Source organism: Haliaeetus albicilla, chromosome 4 (assembly GCF_947461875.1).
Source record: "Haliaeetus albicilla chromosome 4, bHalAlb1.1, whole genome shotgun sequence".
NCBI lineage: Eukaryota > Metazoa > Chordata > Aves > Accipitriformes > Accipitridae > Haliaeetus > Haliaeetus albicilla.
Genome location: NC_091486.1, coordinates 20707330 through 20727311, shown reverse-complemented (window position 1 = coordinate 20727311; position 19982 = coordinate 20707330). Strand labels below are relative to the sequence as shown.

The 19982-nt window shown below is 39.7% G+C and overlaps 1 protein-coding gene across 3 annotated transcripts in view; it reads left to right on the top strand.

The window, feature by feature from the left end:
• Window positions 1-19982, top strand: part of FIGN (fidgetin, microtubule severing factor) — a 104658-nt gene that overhangs the window by 81954 nt on the left and 2722 nt on the right. For all 3 annotated transcript variants that reach the window (XM_069781256.1, XM_069781255.1, XM_069781257.1), the window contains one exon: window positions 13009-19982. This exon is cut by the window's right edge and continues 2722 nt beyond it. In XM_069781256.1, coding sequence (XP_069637357.1) covers window positions 13017-15257 — 2241 coding nt within the window. In that variant the 5' untranslated portion in view covers window positions 13009-13016 and the 3' untranslated portion in view covers window positions 15258-19982. The remainder of the gene's footprint in view (window positions 1-13008) is intronic.

Below are 19982 nucleotides of genomic sequence, written 5' to 3'. Positions count from 1 at the left end.
ATTTTGAAACCAACCAATTTGATCTATTTTTTTCTCAAGCATTTTCAGCTGTTACTGTGGAAGAAGAACTGACAAGTATTTCTTCAAGTATCTCTTTTTATTGGCCATTTTTGTTCATTATCATTCAGCTGGTGACAACAACATTTATTATTTGTATATTAAAGACTGGAAATTGTTAATTAATGGAAAAGCAGTCAAACAAAGCTAGGTGGAATTAACTTTATGTATGCTTGGTAGATGATACCCAACTTACAGTACTCTCTGCATTCCCCAAATACTCTCTGATTAAGTACCATTTACAGAGCTAATCCAGTCTAGCACAGTCTTTTAAGTAGTTTTAAAATTTGCTCTGGAAATATTATTGAACCCCAAGTATTTTCAAATACATTTTCAGGGGAGAAAAAAGTCTATATTGCAGTAAATCTATCATCACAGCTACCAATTCCTTGAGCTTAATTATGACACTACTAAATGTGAAAATCTATTCAGCGCTAGGAACACTTTTCACATTACATTCACGCTAAAGATTGGCTGTTAAGAGCTCATTACTGGTAGTTTTCTAAAGAGCGGTTTATTAAACACTGTTACCTAATAAGCATCTTTGGTGGTGCAAATTGCTGAAAACAGTAATGAGTCTGATTAGACTTCATTTCAATTACGACAGCTTGTCTAGGAAAAAAAAAAAAAAGAAATCTCTCCTTGCTGCTTTGGAATCTGGCTACGAGGCATTAGATGGTTCAAAAGGAAAATGCCACCTCTGTGTTTCCTTTCCACAGTTCAGTAATGAATAGAGAGCTGTCCAAGTAGCCGTCCAATTTAACACACTGGAAAACTAGATGGGCAGCTTTGGAAGCACAATCCTGTTTGCTTAAAAATTCTACAAAGGCTTTTCAGTTAATATATCTAAATAGGGTCATATTTAGGTTTCCTCTTCTTCCATTGCTTAAGAATATAAAGCCATAAGAGGAGAGAAAATTAAAATTATTCACTCCTATCTGCTTTGCAGAGGTTATGCATTCCTCTGATTAGTGTAATGCACCTTTCAATTGTTATCTGTAAATCTAAATGTGTTTTTGCAATCATGAAACTCACAGCTTTCACAGTACCTCATAATTGAACCTGTTTTGTTTTTTTTAACTTCTAAAAAATTTTTCCAAAGTACAAACAAATCTTAATAAATTTATATTACTAGTATCAAATATTTCAGTGAATATTTGTTAGTTTATGAACTTAATTTTTGATGGTAAGTGTGTTTAACTGTATTAATGTTAAGCTTTCTTTTAAGTCATTCCTGTATCTTACACGTTCTGAATGAAAAGTGTTAACAGAAAAAAGAGTTTAAGCTGATAGTTGCTGAATATTTAGTAAAATCCTAATGTTCCTGCTGATAGTGTTTTTAATACTAAATTCATGTGGATGCCCTTTTATAATATTATTTAACACAAATTTGAATGGAGAGTTTTATAACTAAAACCTTGTCATAAATTAGGACTGGAGAAACAACAAAAGGGGGACACACACGGAAGATGAGGTGCTGCTGAAGGTGGTATGTTGGACTGCGGTCTCAGACTGTGGCTGAAATCAGACTTCTGTCCAGTCAGTTTACAGCAAATCTTAGGAAGGTTCACATTCAATAAAGTTTGAAAGCCACCTTATTAGACATAGGAAATAAATCAGAAACTGAGCTAGTGCAGCAAATATCAGAGCCCTCTGTCTGGCTTTTAATGAAATATTTTCTGTGATGAGTTTTTATTAAACATGTGGCACAAAACCCAAATGCTGGTGAACAAAATATTGTTTGTGTAATTAACTGTTGAATAATTGTTGCCTAAAAAGAAAATCATAAAGTAAAAAGTGGGGCACATTTATCTCCTTCACAATAAATTGTAAACTTCAGTAGTTCTTGTGACTTCAAACCAGAGAAGTGACAGGAGAATCAAGCCCATGAACCTCAGGGTCTAGGCATCTTGTATGGACACCAAAACCCCTTTTTGTTGTTTTTTTTTTTTTTTTTTTTGTGATGTTACCTTTCTACCTTGTCTTTGAAATTCTTGCAGTTAGCTGTGATATATTGTATATTTTGTGAGAGAAAGGACTTTCATCAGTGTGCATCATCAAACATCAAGTAAAATTGTGCATTTTTTTTGTTTTTTAGAACATCATACAAACACAAGTGCTATTATTCAGCTATACAAATGTGTGCCTATAGTGTGCTTTGAGATGCTAATCAGTGGAGCTTGACTTCCGTACCCTGAAGCAAATTTTAAAACTATTTCATCATTAGGTGACTACATATGCAATAACACTATGGACAAAATTACAGGAAAAATAACACAGTTTATTGTTATTTAAGCTATCAACAGTGCTCAGCTAGTTATTGATATGATCATCACATGGTTTAGATATTTGTTGTCTCTTGAAGGTTGTTTACAGAAAAGTCTGAATTTGTGTGATAGCTGCAAAGGAATGTGACATTTTATCAGCTGGGCTCTATCATTTCTTTCTGTTTTTAGAGCCAGCGCGTTATTCTTTTCTGTCCCTTGAAAGGCTTGTGCACCTTCTCCATGACACACCGTGTGTTTCAGGACATGGCTCAACTTTTCCTGTTGCAGGATGAACTTGGCTCCTTTTGAGAAAGGAGAACCAACATATAACATGAGGAGTTAGTTTCTTTTCTTTCCCACTCTCTCCAGGAATATGGCAAAAATACCAGCATACACAGAGTTAAACTTCTCAGTTAAGACATTCTCTCTCTGGTGCCTCTGTGTGTGTAAAATATATAAATGTATATGCACAGAGAAAGAGAGAGATTTCTATGTTTGTCTATAGAAAATTCCCTGTTCCTCCTCCCCCCATCCCCCAGATAATTTGTCAAGCTAACTGAACAATCTATATAGTTCCTTTCAGACACTCGGGAAACAATACTGTAAGTCCCAAACCAAGAGCATGCAAAAAATTGGCTATATTCCATTTTTCAGTAGTTAATTCAGATAAATTTTATTGAATGCACAAGAAAGAATCTTTGGAATTTGTGGAATACAATAATCGAAAGTTTTAAGTGGGGAAAAGATTTAGCTCAGCTTTGTGTTTCTGGGATGTCAGTTCTTTGGTTATGCTTCTGCTTTTAATCTTGTTTCTCTGCTTTGGGGGGAGCAGGAAGGAAAGGAAGGGTCAGCTGCTCACGCAGCTAAGCCCGGAAAGGAGCCGTGCTGGAGCTCCGTTTTCCCTAAGAGCGTGATTAGTACAGTTCTGATGACTTAACTGAGGTGTTCCCTACCTTGGGGAGGAAATCTCAGGTTCCCTCTGATAACATCACCCCTTCTTACAATGTCATCTCTCATGTTCAAATATAGACGTTTGTTTGTTTGTTTGTTTGAATGGAGAGACCAAATAAGTATATGGGTTGATAATACAATCCTTTTATGCGGGATATGCTCTTTGGAAAGACAGTGTATGCCAGCGCTAGCCGCTCTGATGCTTATAGTAGAGAGAAATGTGTGTGGTGTGTGCCTGGTATGACGGGGAAAAGGGAGAGAGTGGATGAGCTCTGCTAAGAGCTCCCTGCTCTTAATCCTGGGCCACATCAGGAGCATTCTAAAGCAGTTTATCTTCATATGTTGTCTTGTATATAAGAAACAACACTAAACCCACCAAAACTCATTTCATATGTAGCTTTTTCCACAGCCTTCAGATCAAAGTTATTTTCTTCAGGCTGGACTAAATTATACGCAGGTCCCAGGAGTGAAGGACACTGAATTAATGCACTGTGTCACCCAGTCTTGGCTATAGAATATTTTTATCGAAGTGCGAGATGCCACATCTCTTTACTATTTCATTAAAAATTAATGTGCAGATTGCCAAAAAGCGAAATGCATAAATAACATAAACAAATTTTGTGAAAGCTTGGTACACTGTGGAGTCATCTTAAGAAGGCTTTTTTTTCTTGAGTATCAGATTACTTCTATATATACATTTAATCAGTATTTGTTCTCATTGAGCTAATTAGCAGATGTACTCTAATCTCAGTAAAGCAACTGTTCATACCTTTTCTATGTTGGTAGGTTTTGGAGTGAGTGCTTTAAAAGGAAAGCAGTATTCCCGGTTACAGGCTGGAGCGTTGTGTTATTGGCCCATATAAATTTGCTTTTTCACTCTTGTTAGTGAGTGTAATGGGTCAAACCTGACTACAGTTATTTGAAACTTACTGAAATTGATCTTTGCCTTCGTATTTGTAAGGCGAATAGGGCTGGTTAGATAAATCCCTGGCATTAACCTTCTCTTGCTATACATAAAGCTATGAAATACATACTTTTTTTTTTTAAAGTATGATGACTGAAAAATATATAAAAAATATAATGTAGTGGGATTTATACAGAGTGCTGCTGCTGATAATTAAAAGGAAATACATTTTAAATAACTCTTGCTATGTAACTTGGTCTTGTGTTTTAGAGCAAGATTATTTTCTAACATTTTGGAACAACATGATATAAAAAATAATTCGGCATCACTTAAATCTTTATTTATTGTGCGTCCACCTTGTTCAAATAAAGTATGTCCCTTTATGGCAGTTTTAACCCCATTTATCCTCATGCACAAGTGCTCACCTGTTATTTACTCACATAAGAGAAGGTCGATACTGCAGAACAAGGGGAGTGCTCTGTTGTGACATAAAACATACATATTCATTAGCTCTGCTGTCCCTGTGGACACGTGTGGTATGTCCTGATGATCTTCATTTGGCAAAAGGAAGTGAGCTTAAGAAGGAAATTGTCTTAATGGATTTAAGATACATGAAAAAAAGGTTTTAAAAATGCTTTATTTACAGTGAGGAACCAAAGCAATAATTCTAAGTGCGAAAGAAAAAAATTCCTGTAAAAGGAAACAATTTACTGAATCATGATTAGCAACAGTAATGGAAAAAAAAAGAGAATCCAAAATTTGAAAATTATAATTTTTGGGTATTAATTTTTTTTCCTGGAAGAGTTTAGGTCAGGATCTGAATGTTGTCTATGAGGCTCCCTAGTGCTGAAAATTCATTCCTTTTTCCTCTCACTTACTTGCTAAAAAACAAGTTCAGGGTTCTGTGTTTCACCTGCTGCAGTTGATTATGTGAGAAACACGATAAAGCAGTGAGTGTATTTTATCTGCTCTGCTTTTAAGGATTTGTGTTATGCTCTTTCAAGGTAAATGTGCCTCAAACTCCACTTCTGGAAGGGGAACCCAGGCAAAGGCTACTTCTGCTATTTTGTTGCTTAGAAAGAGAGTATGCATATTGCTGCTCTTCTAAAAGCTTTGGTTGGGTTTATTGGAGACATGAAGTAAGCACTTCAGTGGGAGCACAATCATGCTCCAGGTCTAAACTATTTTGCATTTGCAAATATGCATAAATACTTGTGCCAAGTGGCCAAACTCCATATTCATTTATGACTGTATTTTACCATGTGAATATTTCAATTCTCAGAATCACAACAGTTATCCTGCAGTAGTTATATTGATTCTCAGGTTTATACAGGCATAAATTGCAGGCTAGGTGGTATATTAAATCTTTTAAAAATACATTATAGCTATAAGTGTGTATTCAGTGGACTACAAAAAGTGATTTTTAAATTTTTTTTATAAGTAATGCTTACTGTTGTTTAGACTTACTGTTCATCTGAGTATTCTCTCAGAAATTATTATGGTCTTACCCGTTTGGCATTGAAAAATATGCTAGGTTCTTTAAAGGCATGGTACTGCTTGGCGGTACTTGACAGAAACAGCTTAAAAATGTAAAGCCTGGGAAGAGGAAGCATTATAATAGGTTAAAAGAAAACTCATTGCAATTACTGCCTTCATTAGTGTGTTTTCTAGTTGGTTTAGAAAAGTGTTATGAGCAAATGAGTACAGTGAGGGCAGACTGATATAGTAAAATATTTTAAAGATGAACTACGATTAATCACAAATATGACCAATTCTCTACATAGAAGGGTTCTGATACATACGTGCATAAATGATTTTCCTCACGGTACACAATGATAGTGTATCAATGTGATTACGCTGCAAGGATGGAGCCCTGAACTGCGAATGTTTTTGTGCTGAAGGACTGCTGCAGCAGAGAAACCGGTACCTCGGAGGTGGGCAGCATCCTGGGCGGTCCGGTGGAGTGCCTAACTGATAGCTACAGTCCCTGTCATCCACATCTGTGGGCTGCTGTTTTCTTGGCCTACGGATCCAACCGGTGTCTGCTGGCAAAGTATGATAGTGTCATCTCTGGCCCTAGTTTCCCTTTGCTTGCTTGGCTATTATTTCTCCTTATTTCGGTTTCTTAAGGCCTTTGAAGCTGATGGATCTGCTAAAGGCTGTTTAGCCAGAAATGTCTTTGTGACTATCAAAGGCGCTGCTTTATGTAAATGGCAGGGAGGGAGGGGGCTTGGAGGAACTCATCTGCTGTAAATGTATTGCAGTTTGCTGTTGTGAGGTGTGAAAGTGATTTAAAAGGAATAATCATTTGACAGTATTGAAATTAGATAATTGGGATGTATTAGTTTGAGATTCCATGTCTGGAATCTCATTTTTAACCGGTCCAGGCTCTCCTAAAACATGTTGTGTTTTTCTTACTACTTTTATCTTTAAGTGCTGTTGACATATATGTGATCATCAGTATTACTCATGATTTAAGTGTTTTGTTTTAAAGATTGAAATCTTTTCACTATCCCTGCTAGATGGCAATCGTATTGTAAATACCCTGCCAACAGCTTGCTCACACTGATGCGCATGGCATGCATACACTGTATATAATAAGAGGAAGAACAGACCCCTACCAAGAAAATGCTGAGAGCACTTTCCAGGCCTGTTTTCATGAGTTTGTGGCTGCCACTTACTGAAAAAAAAGGCTTCCGAAGTTGGGCCCATGCAGCTGGGCAGCTCAGTTGGAGGCTCATCCTCCCACCGAGTCCTTAGACGTCAAAGGAGTTCCTCATGGACTGGAGCAGAGGTCTTCACTGAGTAATTAGAAAATAAATGTGGGAATCATTTTCTTTCCCCCTTTTTTTTTTTCCCCTGAAAAACATAATTAGCTCAATCCACTCTTCAAAATCCCTCCTGTTTCCAATTAAGAGAGATCAGTTGCGCTATCTTCAAACAGCTGAAATTATGCTTATTAATAAAAAATGGAGTGTAAAAGAAATGTTTTATCTTGAATTAATTTTTATTATTATGTGACATATGACAGTATACAGTCTTACAAAATGCTATCAGATTTAGTACAAACCCAGGGAGCTGTGTGTCCTACGTCTCAAACAGTGGTTATGGCATGACTCATTTATTCAGCTCTGTCCCATGTTTAAGAAGGATTTTAAAATGTGGATTTAGGGCCTGATCCTCAAGGTACTAACACCTTTGGCTCTCACTGAAGTATGAGGTTTGAGGAGTCCTGGCACGTTCCCAGTGAAGTGCCTATTCAAGTTGATAGCTGTTTTGGCAGAGCTGATATCTGCATGTCCACAAGAAGCAATCCCTTGGCTAAAATCATTATGGTCCGTTGTGTAAATCCTCAATGTCTTGAATAATTGGAGACAGGAGTGAGAGTAGCAGTTCAGTGGGCAGGGACAGCTTTTGGAGTCTTTGGCTAAATGCGTAAGCAATCCAGAGTGATGAAGTTCACATCCACTTGCAAGTCTAGAGGGAAGAAGGCGGCCGGTGGTACTCAGAGCTGTGGTTTTGGAGCTGTTTCCTACCTTGCAACAGTGTGCTCCTACAAGTCTGTTACGGACAGTTATCAGAAGTATCTCATTTACTTGTTTGCCCCTGGTATAGTCTACCCCTTTTCAACAGCACATTAAGCAGTTGCTTAGATCATATTTAACCATATGCCTAAAGTTAAGAACCTGCTCGAGCTACTGATGTTTACAAAGGAACCTGCAGACCTGTGCTAGATAGGACCTAAGGCACTGCAGGGACGAGCAGGGCAGGAGTAGAGAGACCACAACAGGAGAAGAATTATCTTCTTTTGCCTCAGGTATGTTGAAGGAGTGGTTGGAGGCCCATGCTCCAAACTGAAACTGGTAGCTGGTTGGGAAGGTTGGTGTGCTGCCCTGTCTCTAGCTCCCTGTGCACAGTAGCTCTGTGTCATTTAGGTTTTGTTCCCCAGCATCTCTGGAAGTGCAATGCAACCTCTGCCGGTATCTTCAGAAAACCACAGCTGCTTATGATTTAATTTTAGCTTGATTATTTTATTAGAGATGTGAATAGATGAGAGGTTTATTGAAGTCCCAGTGTCCTTTGTCTAAAGCACATCGTTGCTAACCAAGTTGGTTAGTTGGAAGGTGATTGTCATTGTTTGGATTTGTCTGTGGGACACCATAAATCCTTGGTTGTATTTTCACCCAGTGTGGTCCTAGCTAGTATTTCTGGACTTTTCCGTGCCTGTTTTCAACAGAAACCCTTCTATTTAAATTGAAAGGAAGACTAGTTATTTATTTTTTTATCTTCTGTAACAGATATAATCCTGGAAGGGGCTGAGCAGTTTGACGTGATACTGAGGGCACCAGCGGAGGAGGGTTCTTTGTGTGCACAAACTCATTTGAGCTCCCAGCAGGATTGGGCCCTGCTGGACATCCAGGATGTGTAGAACATTGCTTGGTCCTTTTTGCGTTCAGATTACAATGTTATTTTTTCCTAACTCCGGCATTTTTTCTTTTTTTGTTTTGTTTAATTCATAAATCTGAATATGTAAGTGGATTTCTGCCATATGGAATTATTGTATGTGAAACTGATGAAGTATTATGTATTAGATTTTACATTTTCGGGCTAAGTGCACAAAATTAGAAGGGAAAAAAATGGTCAAACACTTGGTTCAAAGTAACTGAATAATGAAATTGTTGACTCTAATTACTTTAAATGTAATTCAGATAGATCCAGATGGAAAAATTATGGAGGAGGGATGTATAGCAGGGCTGTCAGGACAAGGAAAAATAGATACTGCTAAAAAAGCCTACACTGCCTCTCCTATATAATGTATTAAATTTATCTTAAAAGCAATTCTCTGATAAGTACATACCTGTACTTAAATAACAGAATCCTTTCCTTTTGCCTTTTACAGCCCATACCAGCACAGTTTACACAGTTCAAAAATGTCGGTAGCTCAGAGGATTCCTAAGTTAGCAAAGATTTTTTTTAAAAAATACATTCAGCCTTGCAGTGCTTCTGGATTTTCAGTAAGTTGTTAAGTAGATACACTATCTGCAGGACCGTGGTTTATGTCAGAGTTTAAATTACATGAAAAAAAAAAACCAAACAAACCTCTAAATATGCGTGCCCTATGCCCTTATTTACCTGATTTTAGATGTTTATATCAGCATTTGAATTCCTAACAAAAGAAATGCAGGAAGGTGTATCAGCTCAAGCAAACAGCACCTAATAAAATACAATATAAAATATGGAGAGGAAGTGGCTGCAAACATTAAGCAATTGGGGGGGGGGGGGGGGGGAATGTTTGCATAATTAAAAGAAACTACAATTTATTCTTTTTTCTTCTCCGAAATCAGACATTTGACCTTTGTCAAACAATTATTGAACTATTAACAAACGGAGTAAAATCTAGCAAAAGTTTGCTGCTTTTTTGATTAATATCAAATTGAGAAAATGGTTCTTTGTGTCCCCCAGTCCAGACCATTCCAGTGGACTCCATGTAAATACAGATTTCTTCACTGCTTACTAATGCAAAAAATATGCTTATGGTTAACTATTAACCTATGCTTCCAAATAACACTAATGATTGCAATGTGCTGGAATAAATGCTCATGTTTCATGGGATGAGAATAAGTCCTGTTCTCTTAAGCTTATCTAATCAAAGCCTAATCCTGCCTTTACAGCCTTTGTTAAATGCATTGGTATTTAATATGCATCAATAAATAAACTTTCAATTATTGTGCAGCGAGCATATCCAAAGATACCATGACAATGTGAAACTACTGGTCTATCTAGCAATTATTCCAAATAAAGAATGCTGATGATGTGATTTCCCCTCTCCTCTTATAATGGATAATTCAGATTTTCTGACATTCTTTTCAGCCTCATAATAAGGAAAATAAATTAATCTATACAAATAAAATTCAAAGAATTGAATTTTTACACCACCTAAATACATCTCCCCACTGTGACTCGAAATAGAATTATTTTATTTTAAAAGCATATGATCCATTCTAAATAAAAAATACCAATTGATGACATTTTTAAAGTATTTGTGAAAGATATTATGAAAAGCTTGCTAAGTGGATGGTGTATGGTATATATTGTTGTGCTCTGACCTAGTGTACTCTTTCATCTCTTTAAATTGAATAGTCTTCCTTTTACAAGCCATTAAAGACAATGTGCCAAAAACATATTCATTAACTACAGTGCAGGTACCAGCCCAGCCAGATTCTCTGCTCCATCCATTCCTATTTTACCTTCTTTCTCAAAATTTTCACTGCTGCTTTAGTGTATTCTTGGCAAAGAGTCTTTCTCATGGTATCTGTTCATTAGTACCTAGTGAAACATCAATCTACTCAAGTTCTGCTACATCTCTGTAATAGAAGCTTTCAGTGTTTTGGTAACCTAATAAGCCCAATATCGTAGAACAGGGCTAAATTTTGTTTCTCTGTTTGTTTTGTTTGGCTTTTTTTTTTTTTTTTTTTTAATAGGGGTAATAAACTTGTATGTCTGTTAGGCAGTTCTGCATTACAGGAAGATTAATATTCTTTTCTTTTAAAAAAGCTTGAAGTAAATCTCATGACACTGGAAGAATTTTAGATACTGATTACTTGCAATTGGCTCTTGGTGACTTGCTCTTCAGATTTCCGGCTGAATTTAACAAAGTATGATTTCTGAAAAGCTTCTGATAGTTTCTCATTAAAATTGCATTTTTTTCATATGAGCATGCTTTCTATAATTTCACCCAATTTCATGATATATTTACTCCCTCTGAAAGACAGTGGTTGAAACATCAGAAACAATTAGCAAAAAAGATTATATTAATGCTAAATGAAAGAAATAAATCTGCCAAAAACTCAGTCTCAAAGCTGCATTTGTCAAAAGCACTTCTCTGAATTAACTTTTATAGGATAACTGTATAATTGTTAACAGACTTTTTTCTCAAGTTGTCAAAGTGTTTGAAAAATGAGAGAGAAAGAGAACGCTCAGGAAAAAAAAAATCCACAAGTAATCAATGACATGCTCACGTGTACTGAGATTTGCAGTACTTGTACTGATAAAATATAAGGCTCAATTAGAGGTACTTTGCAGTTTTCAGGCTAAATTTAAATGATTTGGTGATTTGCAAATACATGAATCCAAAAATAAAAATGACGAATCCAAATGCAAATGAGTGCAACTGCAATAAAATATAATTGCAAATGAATCTGTTGCTTTATTCATTTATTGTGTAATTACTGCAATCCTTCCCACCTTGTTTTCAGTATTTCTTAATCATTAAGTCGGAAGCATGACAGCAGTGCCAGCCCTGGCATGATTCTCTTTGACTAAAACCTTGTAAATTAACACAATTAGCACAGCATCATCCTGCTAATTAACTTCCAGTGTCTGGTGCAGTGGTTTTGCAAACAAGGAAGAGGGAGTCAGAAGGGAATAAACATGCCATTCTGTTACCAAACTGTGTGCTGTGTTAGGTTTAGCTCAGTGAGGCTAAGCTGGCCATGTCAGATGCCAGAGTCAGGCAATGAAGAGCTAAAGGGGTTGGGGAGAAAAACAGGAGGGGGTAGAAGCTGTCAAAATAGACTGCAGTAATTCAGAGGGGAGCTAGTGCCACAGATGCTTCATTTCGACTAGGCCTCCTCCGTATCAGGGAATCTGTGCCAGAGGGCACAAGACTGTTTGCAAAAATCACTTTTGGTAATACGAGAGAGATTAAGGAGGTCTATTTGATACAGCTGTACAAAAATCAGCAATGTGTCTACCATGCATAGGTATGAGTTGGAGGGGGTTATCTTAACGCTTGTAAATTGCTCTTACTGCACGCGGTGGATTACGAGGAGGGGGCATAATTCACATCACGTTATTTAAAAGATTAATTGCTTTAAAATGACATTTGCTTGCTTTTTTTTAATTGATGGTTTGGGGTTTTTTTGATAGCCAGCTGTGGAAGCCACAGAACTTTTAGGGACTTGGCTTCATTGCTTTTTCATTTTCTTCATCTTTTTTTTTTCTTTTTTTTTCTTTTTTTTTTAACCCTCTTTCTTTGTACCCTGGAGGCTGTGAGGCGGGGGTGGAGGGGAAGAGCGAGCAAGCAAGAGACCGACAGACAAGTCATGCTTGTTTTTTTTTCCAGAGCCTCAACAACAGAACTGAGAGGCAGAAAGGAGCCAGTTGTAATTCATACCGAGTTGTAGGCTTTGTGTGATGAAAGCGACGGAGCGCTGCCTGGGAGATTGCTTTGCTGCACTCCACGAAGCAGATTTGAAACTGTCGTGGACCACTTTAGATGAGAGTTGGATTATGGAATGACCTGCTATGTCTGTGTCATATTGTTCTGCGCAGGGTGCATTATACTGTGCTAACTAGGTGTTCAGTACCAAATAAGAGAGGTATCCTAGATGTGATCTGTCAGCTGTGTCTCATATTTTTATATTGGTTAAAATATAAAACTGAAACAGTGATGAGAGAGGACAGAGCAGTTGGATGCCTTGTATGTTAACAATAAATCAGCGCTCAGAGTATTTAAAATGTACTGAGTCTTATTTAATTATTTTGAGAAATCTGGCATTACCCATATTTTTTTGAACTAACAAGGAACCCCCTACTGAATTGGCAAAAAACCGTGGCTCCGTGTGTATGTGCCTACAATAAACCAAGCAGCTTATACTGCTTTGTTAAGGGCATTGCATTTTCTTTCCTTAAGGATTTGTGGTGTTAAGTCCAGCGTTTCAGACAGCTTAAGAAGTTCACAGACAGTACATTTGAGAACTCATTTAAAAGCACCTGAAAAAGGCCGAGCTTGTTGCTAACTTTGTTTTTTCCTCCCACCCTACCTAGGCTTGAAGATGCAGTGGACGCCGGAGCATGCCCAGTGGCCAGAACAGCACTTTGATATCACTTCAACCACCCGGTCCCCTGCCCACAAGGTGGAAGCCTACCGGGGGCACCTGCAGCGCACCTACCAGTACGCCTGGGCCAATGACGACATCTCGGCTCTGACCGCCTCCAATCTTCTGAAAAAGTATGCAGAAAAATACTCCGGTATTTTGGAAGGCCCAGCCGAGCGGCCCATTCTCAGCAATTACTCTGAAGCTCCCTCGGGGCTGGTGAACGGGCGCAAGAATGAAAGCGAGCCCTGGCAGCCGTCGCTGAACTCGGAGAGCGTGTATCCCATGAACTGCGTCCCAGACGTTATCAGTGCCAGCAAAGCTGGGGTAAGTGCAGCCCTCCCTCCCGCAGATGTCTCGGCCAGCATCGGGAGCTCTCCTGGGGTGGCCAGTAACCTGGCTGAACCCAGTTACTCCAGCAGCACCTGCGGAAGTCACACCGTTCCCAGTCTTCATTCAGGGCTCCCATCTCAGGAATATGCCGCAGGATACAATGGCTCGTACTTGCATACCAGTTACAGCGGCCAGCCAGCACCTGCACTTCCATCCCCTCATCCATCCCCCCTGCATAGCTCGGGACTTTTACAGCCCCCCCCACCGCCGCCGCCACCAACCCTCGTCCCCGGCTACAACGGGACCTCTAACCTCTCCAGTTACAGCTACCCTTCCGCCACTTATCCTCCTCAAACCGCTGTTGGCCCCGGGTACAGCCCTGGGGGTGCCCCGCCACCCTCGGCGTACCTGCCTTCAGGAATCCCTGCTCCGACCCCTCTGCCCCCCACCACCGTCCCCAGCTACTCCTACCAGGGCCACGGTCTGACGCCCATTGCGCCGTCTGCCCTGACAAACAGTTCAGCCAGCTCTCTCAAAAGGAAAGCTTTCTACATGGCAGGGCAAGGAGAAATGGACTCCACTTATGGAAATTACAGCTATGGCCAACAGAGATCTACACAGAGTCCCATGTATCGAATGCCCGACAACAGCATTTCAAATGCAAACAGGGGGAATGGTTTTGACAGAAGTGCTGAAACATCATCCTTAGCATTTAAGCCAACAAAGCAGCTAATGTCCTCTGAACAGCAAAGGAAATTCAGCAGCCAGTCCGGTAGGGCTCTAACACCCCCATCCTATAGTACTGCTAAAAACTCACTGGGTTCGAGATCAAGTGACTCGTTTGGGAAGTATACCTCCCCAGTAATGAATGAGCACGGTGACGAGCACAGGCAGCTCCTCCCTCACCCAATGCAAGGCCCGGGACTTCGTGCAGCTACCTCATCCAACCACTCTGTGGACGAGCAACTGAAGAATACTGACACACACCTCATTGACCTTGTTACCAATGAGATTATCAACCAAGGACCTCCCGTGGACTGGAGCGACATTGCTGGCCTAGATCTAGTAAAGGCCGTCATTAAGGAGGAGGTTTTATGGCCAGTATTGAGGTCAGATGCGTTCAATGGACTGACTGCTCTACCTCGGAGCATCCTTTTATTTGGACCTCGGGGAACAGGCAAAACGTTAATGGGCAGATGTATAGCTAGTCAGCTGGGGGCCACGTTTTTCAAAATCACTGGCTCTGGCCTTGTCACAAAGTGGCTAGGGGAAGGAGAAAAAATTGTCCACGCCTCCTTTCTCGTGGCAAGGTGTCGCCAACCCTCGGTGATTTTTGTTAGTGACATTGATATGCTCCTTTCCTCTCAAGTGAGTGAAGAACACAGTCCAGTAAGTCGGATGAGAACCGAGTTCCTTATGCAGCTGGACACTGTACTGACTTCTGCTGAGGACCAAATAGTAGTAATTTGCGCCACGAGTAAACCGGAAGAAATTGATGAATCTCTTCGAAGGTACTTCATGAAACGACTTTTAATCCCACTTCCTGACAGCACAGCGAGACACCAGATAATAGTACAACTGCTCTCACAGCACAATTACTGTCTCAATGACAAGGAGGTTGCACTGCTTGTCCAGCGCACAGAAGGCTTTTCTGGACTAGATGTGGCTCACTTGTGTCAGGAAGCCGTGGTGGGCCCACTCCACGCCATGCCAGCCACAGACCTTTCAGCCATTATGCCCAGCCAGTTGAGGCCAGTTACATATCAAGACTTTGAAAACGCTTTCTGCAAGATACAGCCTAGCATATCTCAAAAAGAGCTTGATACATATGTTGAATGGAACAAAATGTTTGGTTGCAGTCAGTGATACTACTTTAAAAAAAAAAAAAAAGTAATGAATGTTGGCACACACAGAACCTGCTACATAGGGTAGAGAACCCTTTTCAGTAGTGTTAAAATTGCAAAGGGTACTGGGAAGACTACAATTTACCTTGCCTCTAAAGAGCCAGGGTAGACTTGAAGGAAAAGTGCATCAAACAAGAGCTGCTGATCTGAAAAAGCCACACATGACAGAAAGCGCATGTTGATGCTCAGTTCTGTTCAAGCTAGACAATACTCACCAAGGAGCAAGGTGCAAGTGGGTTGATTTCAGAAGGACATGAACCCTGTGTGTTGATTCCATTCTGCTGTTCTTGAGATTTAGTTGCTGTCAAGTGCCTGAAGTGGTGCTTTATTTTTTGTTTGCCTCACAATTACATTGGTGGCATGTGCTAATATAAAGAGCTTTAACTTCAAACATTATTGGACTAAAGAGATGAACGGTTGTGTTGTGACAGAGAACCAGATTTTTGCTATTCTAAGAGCAACAGTATTCCTCAATCCTGTCTGTTCTGCGGTGTTAAACTAAGAACAGGTAAAACAGGGTAATGGTAATCTGGACCTTAATTTCTGCAGTTCATTTCTTTTAATGTTCTGTCTGCAAAAACTCAGGAAAGTGATTGTGATTTGTACAGTACCTCAAAGGAATGTGTTGAAAGCACTATGTACTGCTGAGAGTTATAGGCTAGGCTTCAATGTTACTTTATATTAAATATGTATGTTTACCTCAACAATTGGAAAATGGCAAGGAAAATTACTTTGAATGTATCCAGGAAAAAACTAAAGTGTGATATGACTGAAGCTTTACAGTTTTAAAAATAGAAACAGAAAGATTTCCCAGAGTTCAGAAATGGTTCTTTTGCCAATTTGTCAGATCAAACCAGAGCAGAGTGATTTTTCTTGTTGGTAAACTGTAAAAGTTTTCAGCATATTGCTCCTTGATAATTATGTGATACAGTCTTTAGAAGGTGCATAGATGAAAAAGAGCCACTTAATTGGTTTACGTTAGCATCTGAAACAGTCAAACGTAAGATTTGGTAGGACTCCGAGAGGCAAATTACCTTAAGCTGTGACTGCTGGCCTTTGTTGCGCAGCTCCAGTCATAGTTTTGAGGTTATTTTGGTGAAGCTGTAGGGAGTGGGATCAGTATAGGTCGCTGGCAGAGCTATGGGTTGCAGAGCTGTTTATAGCAACGCAGTGGACTGTGACCAAACAAACAGTACAAATAACAAAGCAAAACTGAACCCTCAAAGTACATTTATTTCCCTTCCCAAACTGTAAAGTTGCGTTTTTGTTATGTACGTACGGCTCCATTGTCCTTAATGCAATCTTCATTTAGCATCCATTAGAAATCTTCCAGGCTGGAGTGTGCCCACCATTATTTCTACCTCAGTTTTGTTACATTTCTCTTGGAAAGCAAAGTAAGAAATAGGGCAAAAACCAATACCAACACAAAAGTCAGATTACATTAGGAATGCGAACCTGCTAAACAAGTTTCAGAGAGCTGCTGTTTTTTCCCCTGAAGTCAAGTTTTTCTCTATGTTAGTGGTCTTTACAGCCCCCCCCCCCCCCCCCGCCGCTTTCCTCCCCCAAATATACATATTCTGGTGTCTTCCTTCTGGAAAGACTAGCTGGCATGTGTGGCATTTTGCTCAGTTCTCCCCCACTGCCCCACCTTTCTTTTTATCCTTTAATGCTTTCCGTGCAACTCTTTTGGTGACAGCTGACTGATGTTGGGTAATGTCTCTGAGCAGGAGCAGTGCATGTTGCAGCTGCCCAAAGCCTCTGCCATCACATGAACAAAATAGCCTTGCTTTTTGAATGTATTTTTTGTTTGTTTACTTTAAAGAGACAGTAACAAAACTGTTGCAAAGCACTGGCATTTAATGTTTCTGTTAAGTAATGTACATTCAAAACCGTTAAATAAATGCACTGAAAAGCCCCAAGAAGAGAGATACCAATCTGTTACTAGGTCATGTTTGTCTTCTCAAAAATTGTACAGACCTTGTCCGTTTTGTTAAATCAATGGAGACATTTAGCGTTCAGAAAGCTAATGAGGGATTTTGTGATATTGCTGGAAATTTATGACTCTTGATTATTACTTTCCTTTATTTTTCTTTTAAGATATATATATATATTTAGATAGAACATGCTAAAAACAGAGCAAATAAACCAAAATCTAATTTAAGATGAATTCCTGGCAAACATTTTGTCTATCTAAAACTTTATGTTTTAAGCATAAAAGTACCATTTTAAAAACAGTGCCTTTCATTAAGGATATAGAAAGTAAGACTTAAATACATCACCTGCTTTTGTTTTCTTTTTTTTTTCTTTTCTTTTTCTTTTTCTTTTCAACAGCAATTACAGTCTATGGTCCTTGTTATGACCCGGTCTTTCTGCTTCCCCAAACCTCCACAGGCTGCTTCTTCACCCCGGTCATTCCACCATCCTCATGTTTGGGAGATTCTGATGTCCCCATTAGCTGTAGGTTCACGCTGATCACACTGGCAAGTACGCTATTGCAGATCGCTGACCCAATTTCTGTCTTAGACATTGGCTTTCATATCTGCCGTTGAGCTGTGCTCATTTGAAAGGCTCAGGCAAGTTTTGATAAACCAACTCTTGTAAACTGTTTCTCCTAACCATACTCCTAACAGATATTTTTTTTGCAGCTGGTAAAATGAAAGCTACCCACTAGAGTGGCTTTTTCACTCTTTTTACCCAGTAGCAAAACCAAAAGCAAGCAAATTTGTAGATGGTCCCTTTGGCTTCCAGCTTTAAATCGTTCTCTTTAAAAAGTCACTCTGGGAAATGGATTTTTCAAATGTTAACCAAAGTGAGAAGCAGGCAGAAACTGAGATGGTGTGAAAATGCAGGTTCCACACGTGCGCACGCACACACACATGCTGACGTGGGTTCGCTCCAGGGCTCAATTCAGCTTTGGGGCAGCAGAAGCAGAAAGCTTCACCCCTATCACAGCAGCTGTAAGGAGAGGAAAACAGAGCCGGATTGTTACCCACATCTCTCCTTAGCAGCAGCTGTCTTTGGCATTGCTCTTGGGAGGGCGCCTGTTGAATTTGGTGAGACCTTGGCCAGGTAGTGTTAACTGGAGGCGCCTCAGCCCTTCTGCAAGTGGCTTCTGGCCGCTCCTTTGATGACATTTTCCCGGTTTGGGTGGGCTGAGCTGGCTGAACCCTCTGCCATGTCCTGTCCTTCTCATCGCTTTCCTCCCTTCCCCCACATTCAGCCCCTGTTTTCTCCCTAGTGAACAGGTTTTGGCATGCTGCTGGTCCTTCACCCCTCTCAGCAGCCTTCATGTAAAGGAGTGTCCAGGAAGGGCTGAAGCACAATCCTGAACTTGAGCGGGTCCCAAAGGTTAAGATTGTTTTTGAGAAGAGAGACAAAATATGTTCTAATGGTGTCTTCAGGATGAAATACTTGCTGGTCTTTGACATTTCCACGGTAGAAGGCCGTTTGCTGTTTTTTACGACCGGGCAAAGCTGGGGGCTGCTGCCACAGAAATGCCCAAGTGGTGGCAGCCCTGGATAGTAAGGAACCTGAAATGGTTAAAGAGCATCTGCTGTGTCAGCCTATCGCCGCAGATGCTTCACGTATTTTTATGTGTAGATCCCATTCTGCATCAGCTCATTTTCTTCCTTGTACCTTCCGTAGCAATTCCTACGGCAACAAAAGTAAAATAAATTGGAGGAATATTTCTGCAAGCTGAAGGATCAATATCAATTCAAGGAGGAGTTCATAATGACCTTATGTGAGACAGAAATGGAAATACTCTATACTTCTGGCATGTTTCTCTCCAAAATATTTAGAACATTAGTGACAATATAGAAAAGTTTGCTGACTGAGCTGATCAATGGAATGTGAAGGCAGTTTACTTTAAGGCTATTTACTTTCACACGGATTATTTACCTATTAGTCAGTTTGTATTCTACTGAAATGCAGATAGATGGGCAAAATGTTTTCTTGAGCATTACAAACCTACCAAAGGGAAAATAAACCATCTGACTAAAATACATAGGCCAAACACCATCTGGGTATCTTTACTAGCTATTTGGAGTCTGTGCTCTGTAAAATAGCACAAGGTCGTACGTAGGTGGTTTTTCCTGGGATGTTTCTTTAGGGGATCGTCTAGTCAAAAAAGATACAAATTAATTCCTGCATCAAGATGTTAATATATTGAAAGTGAATTTGGGGATCTGACCAGGGTTTTCACTGTCTGCAAATACGTATGACTTCAGGTAAAGGGCTGTTCTTATAACCCCCCTGCATTTTTCTCTGAAGCACTCCATCATGAGGGAGAGTGCATTACTCAGATGTGAAGGATACGCTTTGTCACAAAACAAGGCCGCCAAAAGTTGTAGGGCCTCCTACCCTTTCACTTACACCAATCTGAAGGTGGTATAACCTTGTTGACTTAATGGAATTACTCCTGATTTCTGCCCTTGTTAGAAGAGTCATCACTCCAATGTATAATAATCTATGTCTGTTGGTTTTCATCATCAGCTCTGAAAGCTAACCTTGTCCTCACAGCACTAACTCCTTTCCATCTTGTATGTGTGCATGTGTGTATATAATATTTATATGTGCATACACACCATGTCCAAACAATAGCTTTGTCTCTTTGCTAAAAAAAAAAAAAGTCATTTAATCATCTGCAGATTTATATGAAGCACATTAGTAAACATGGAGATACTAG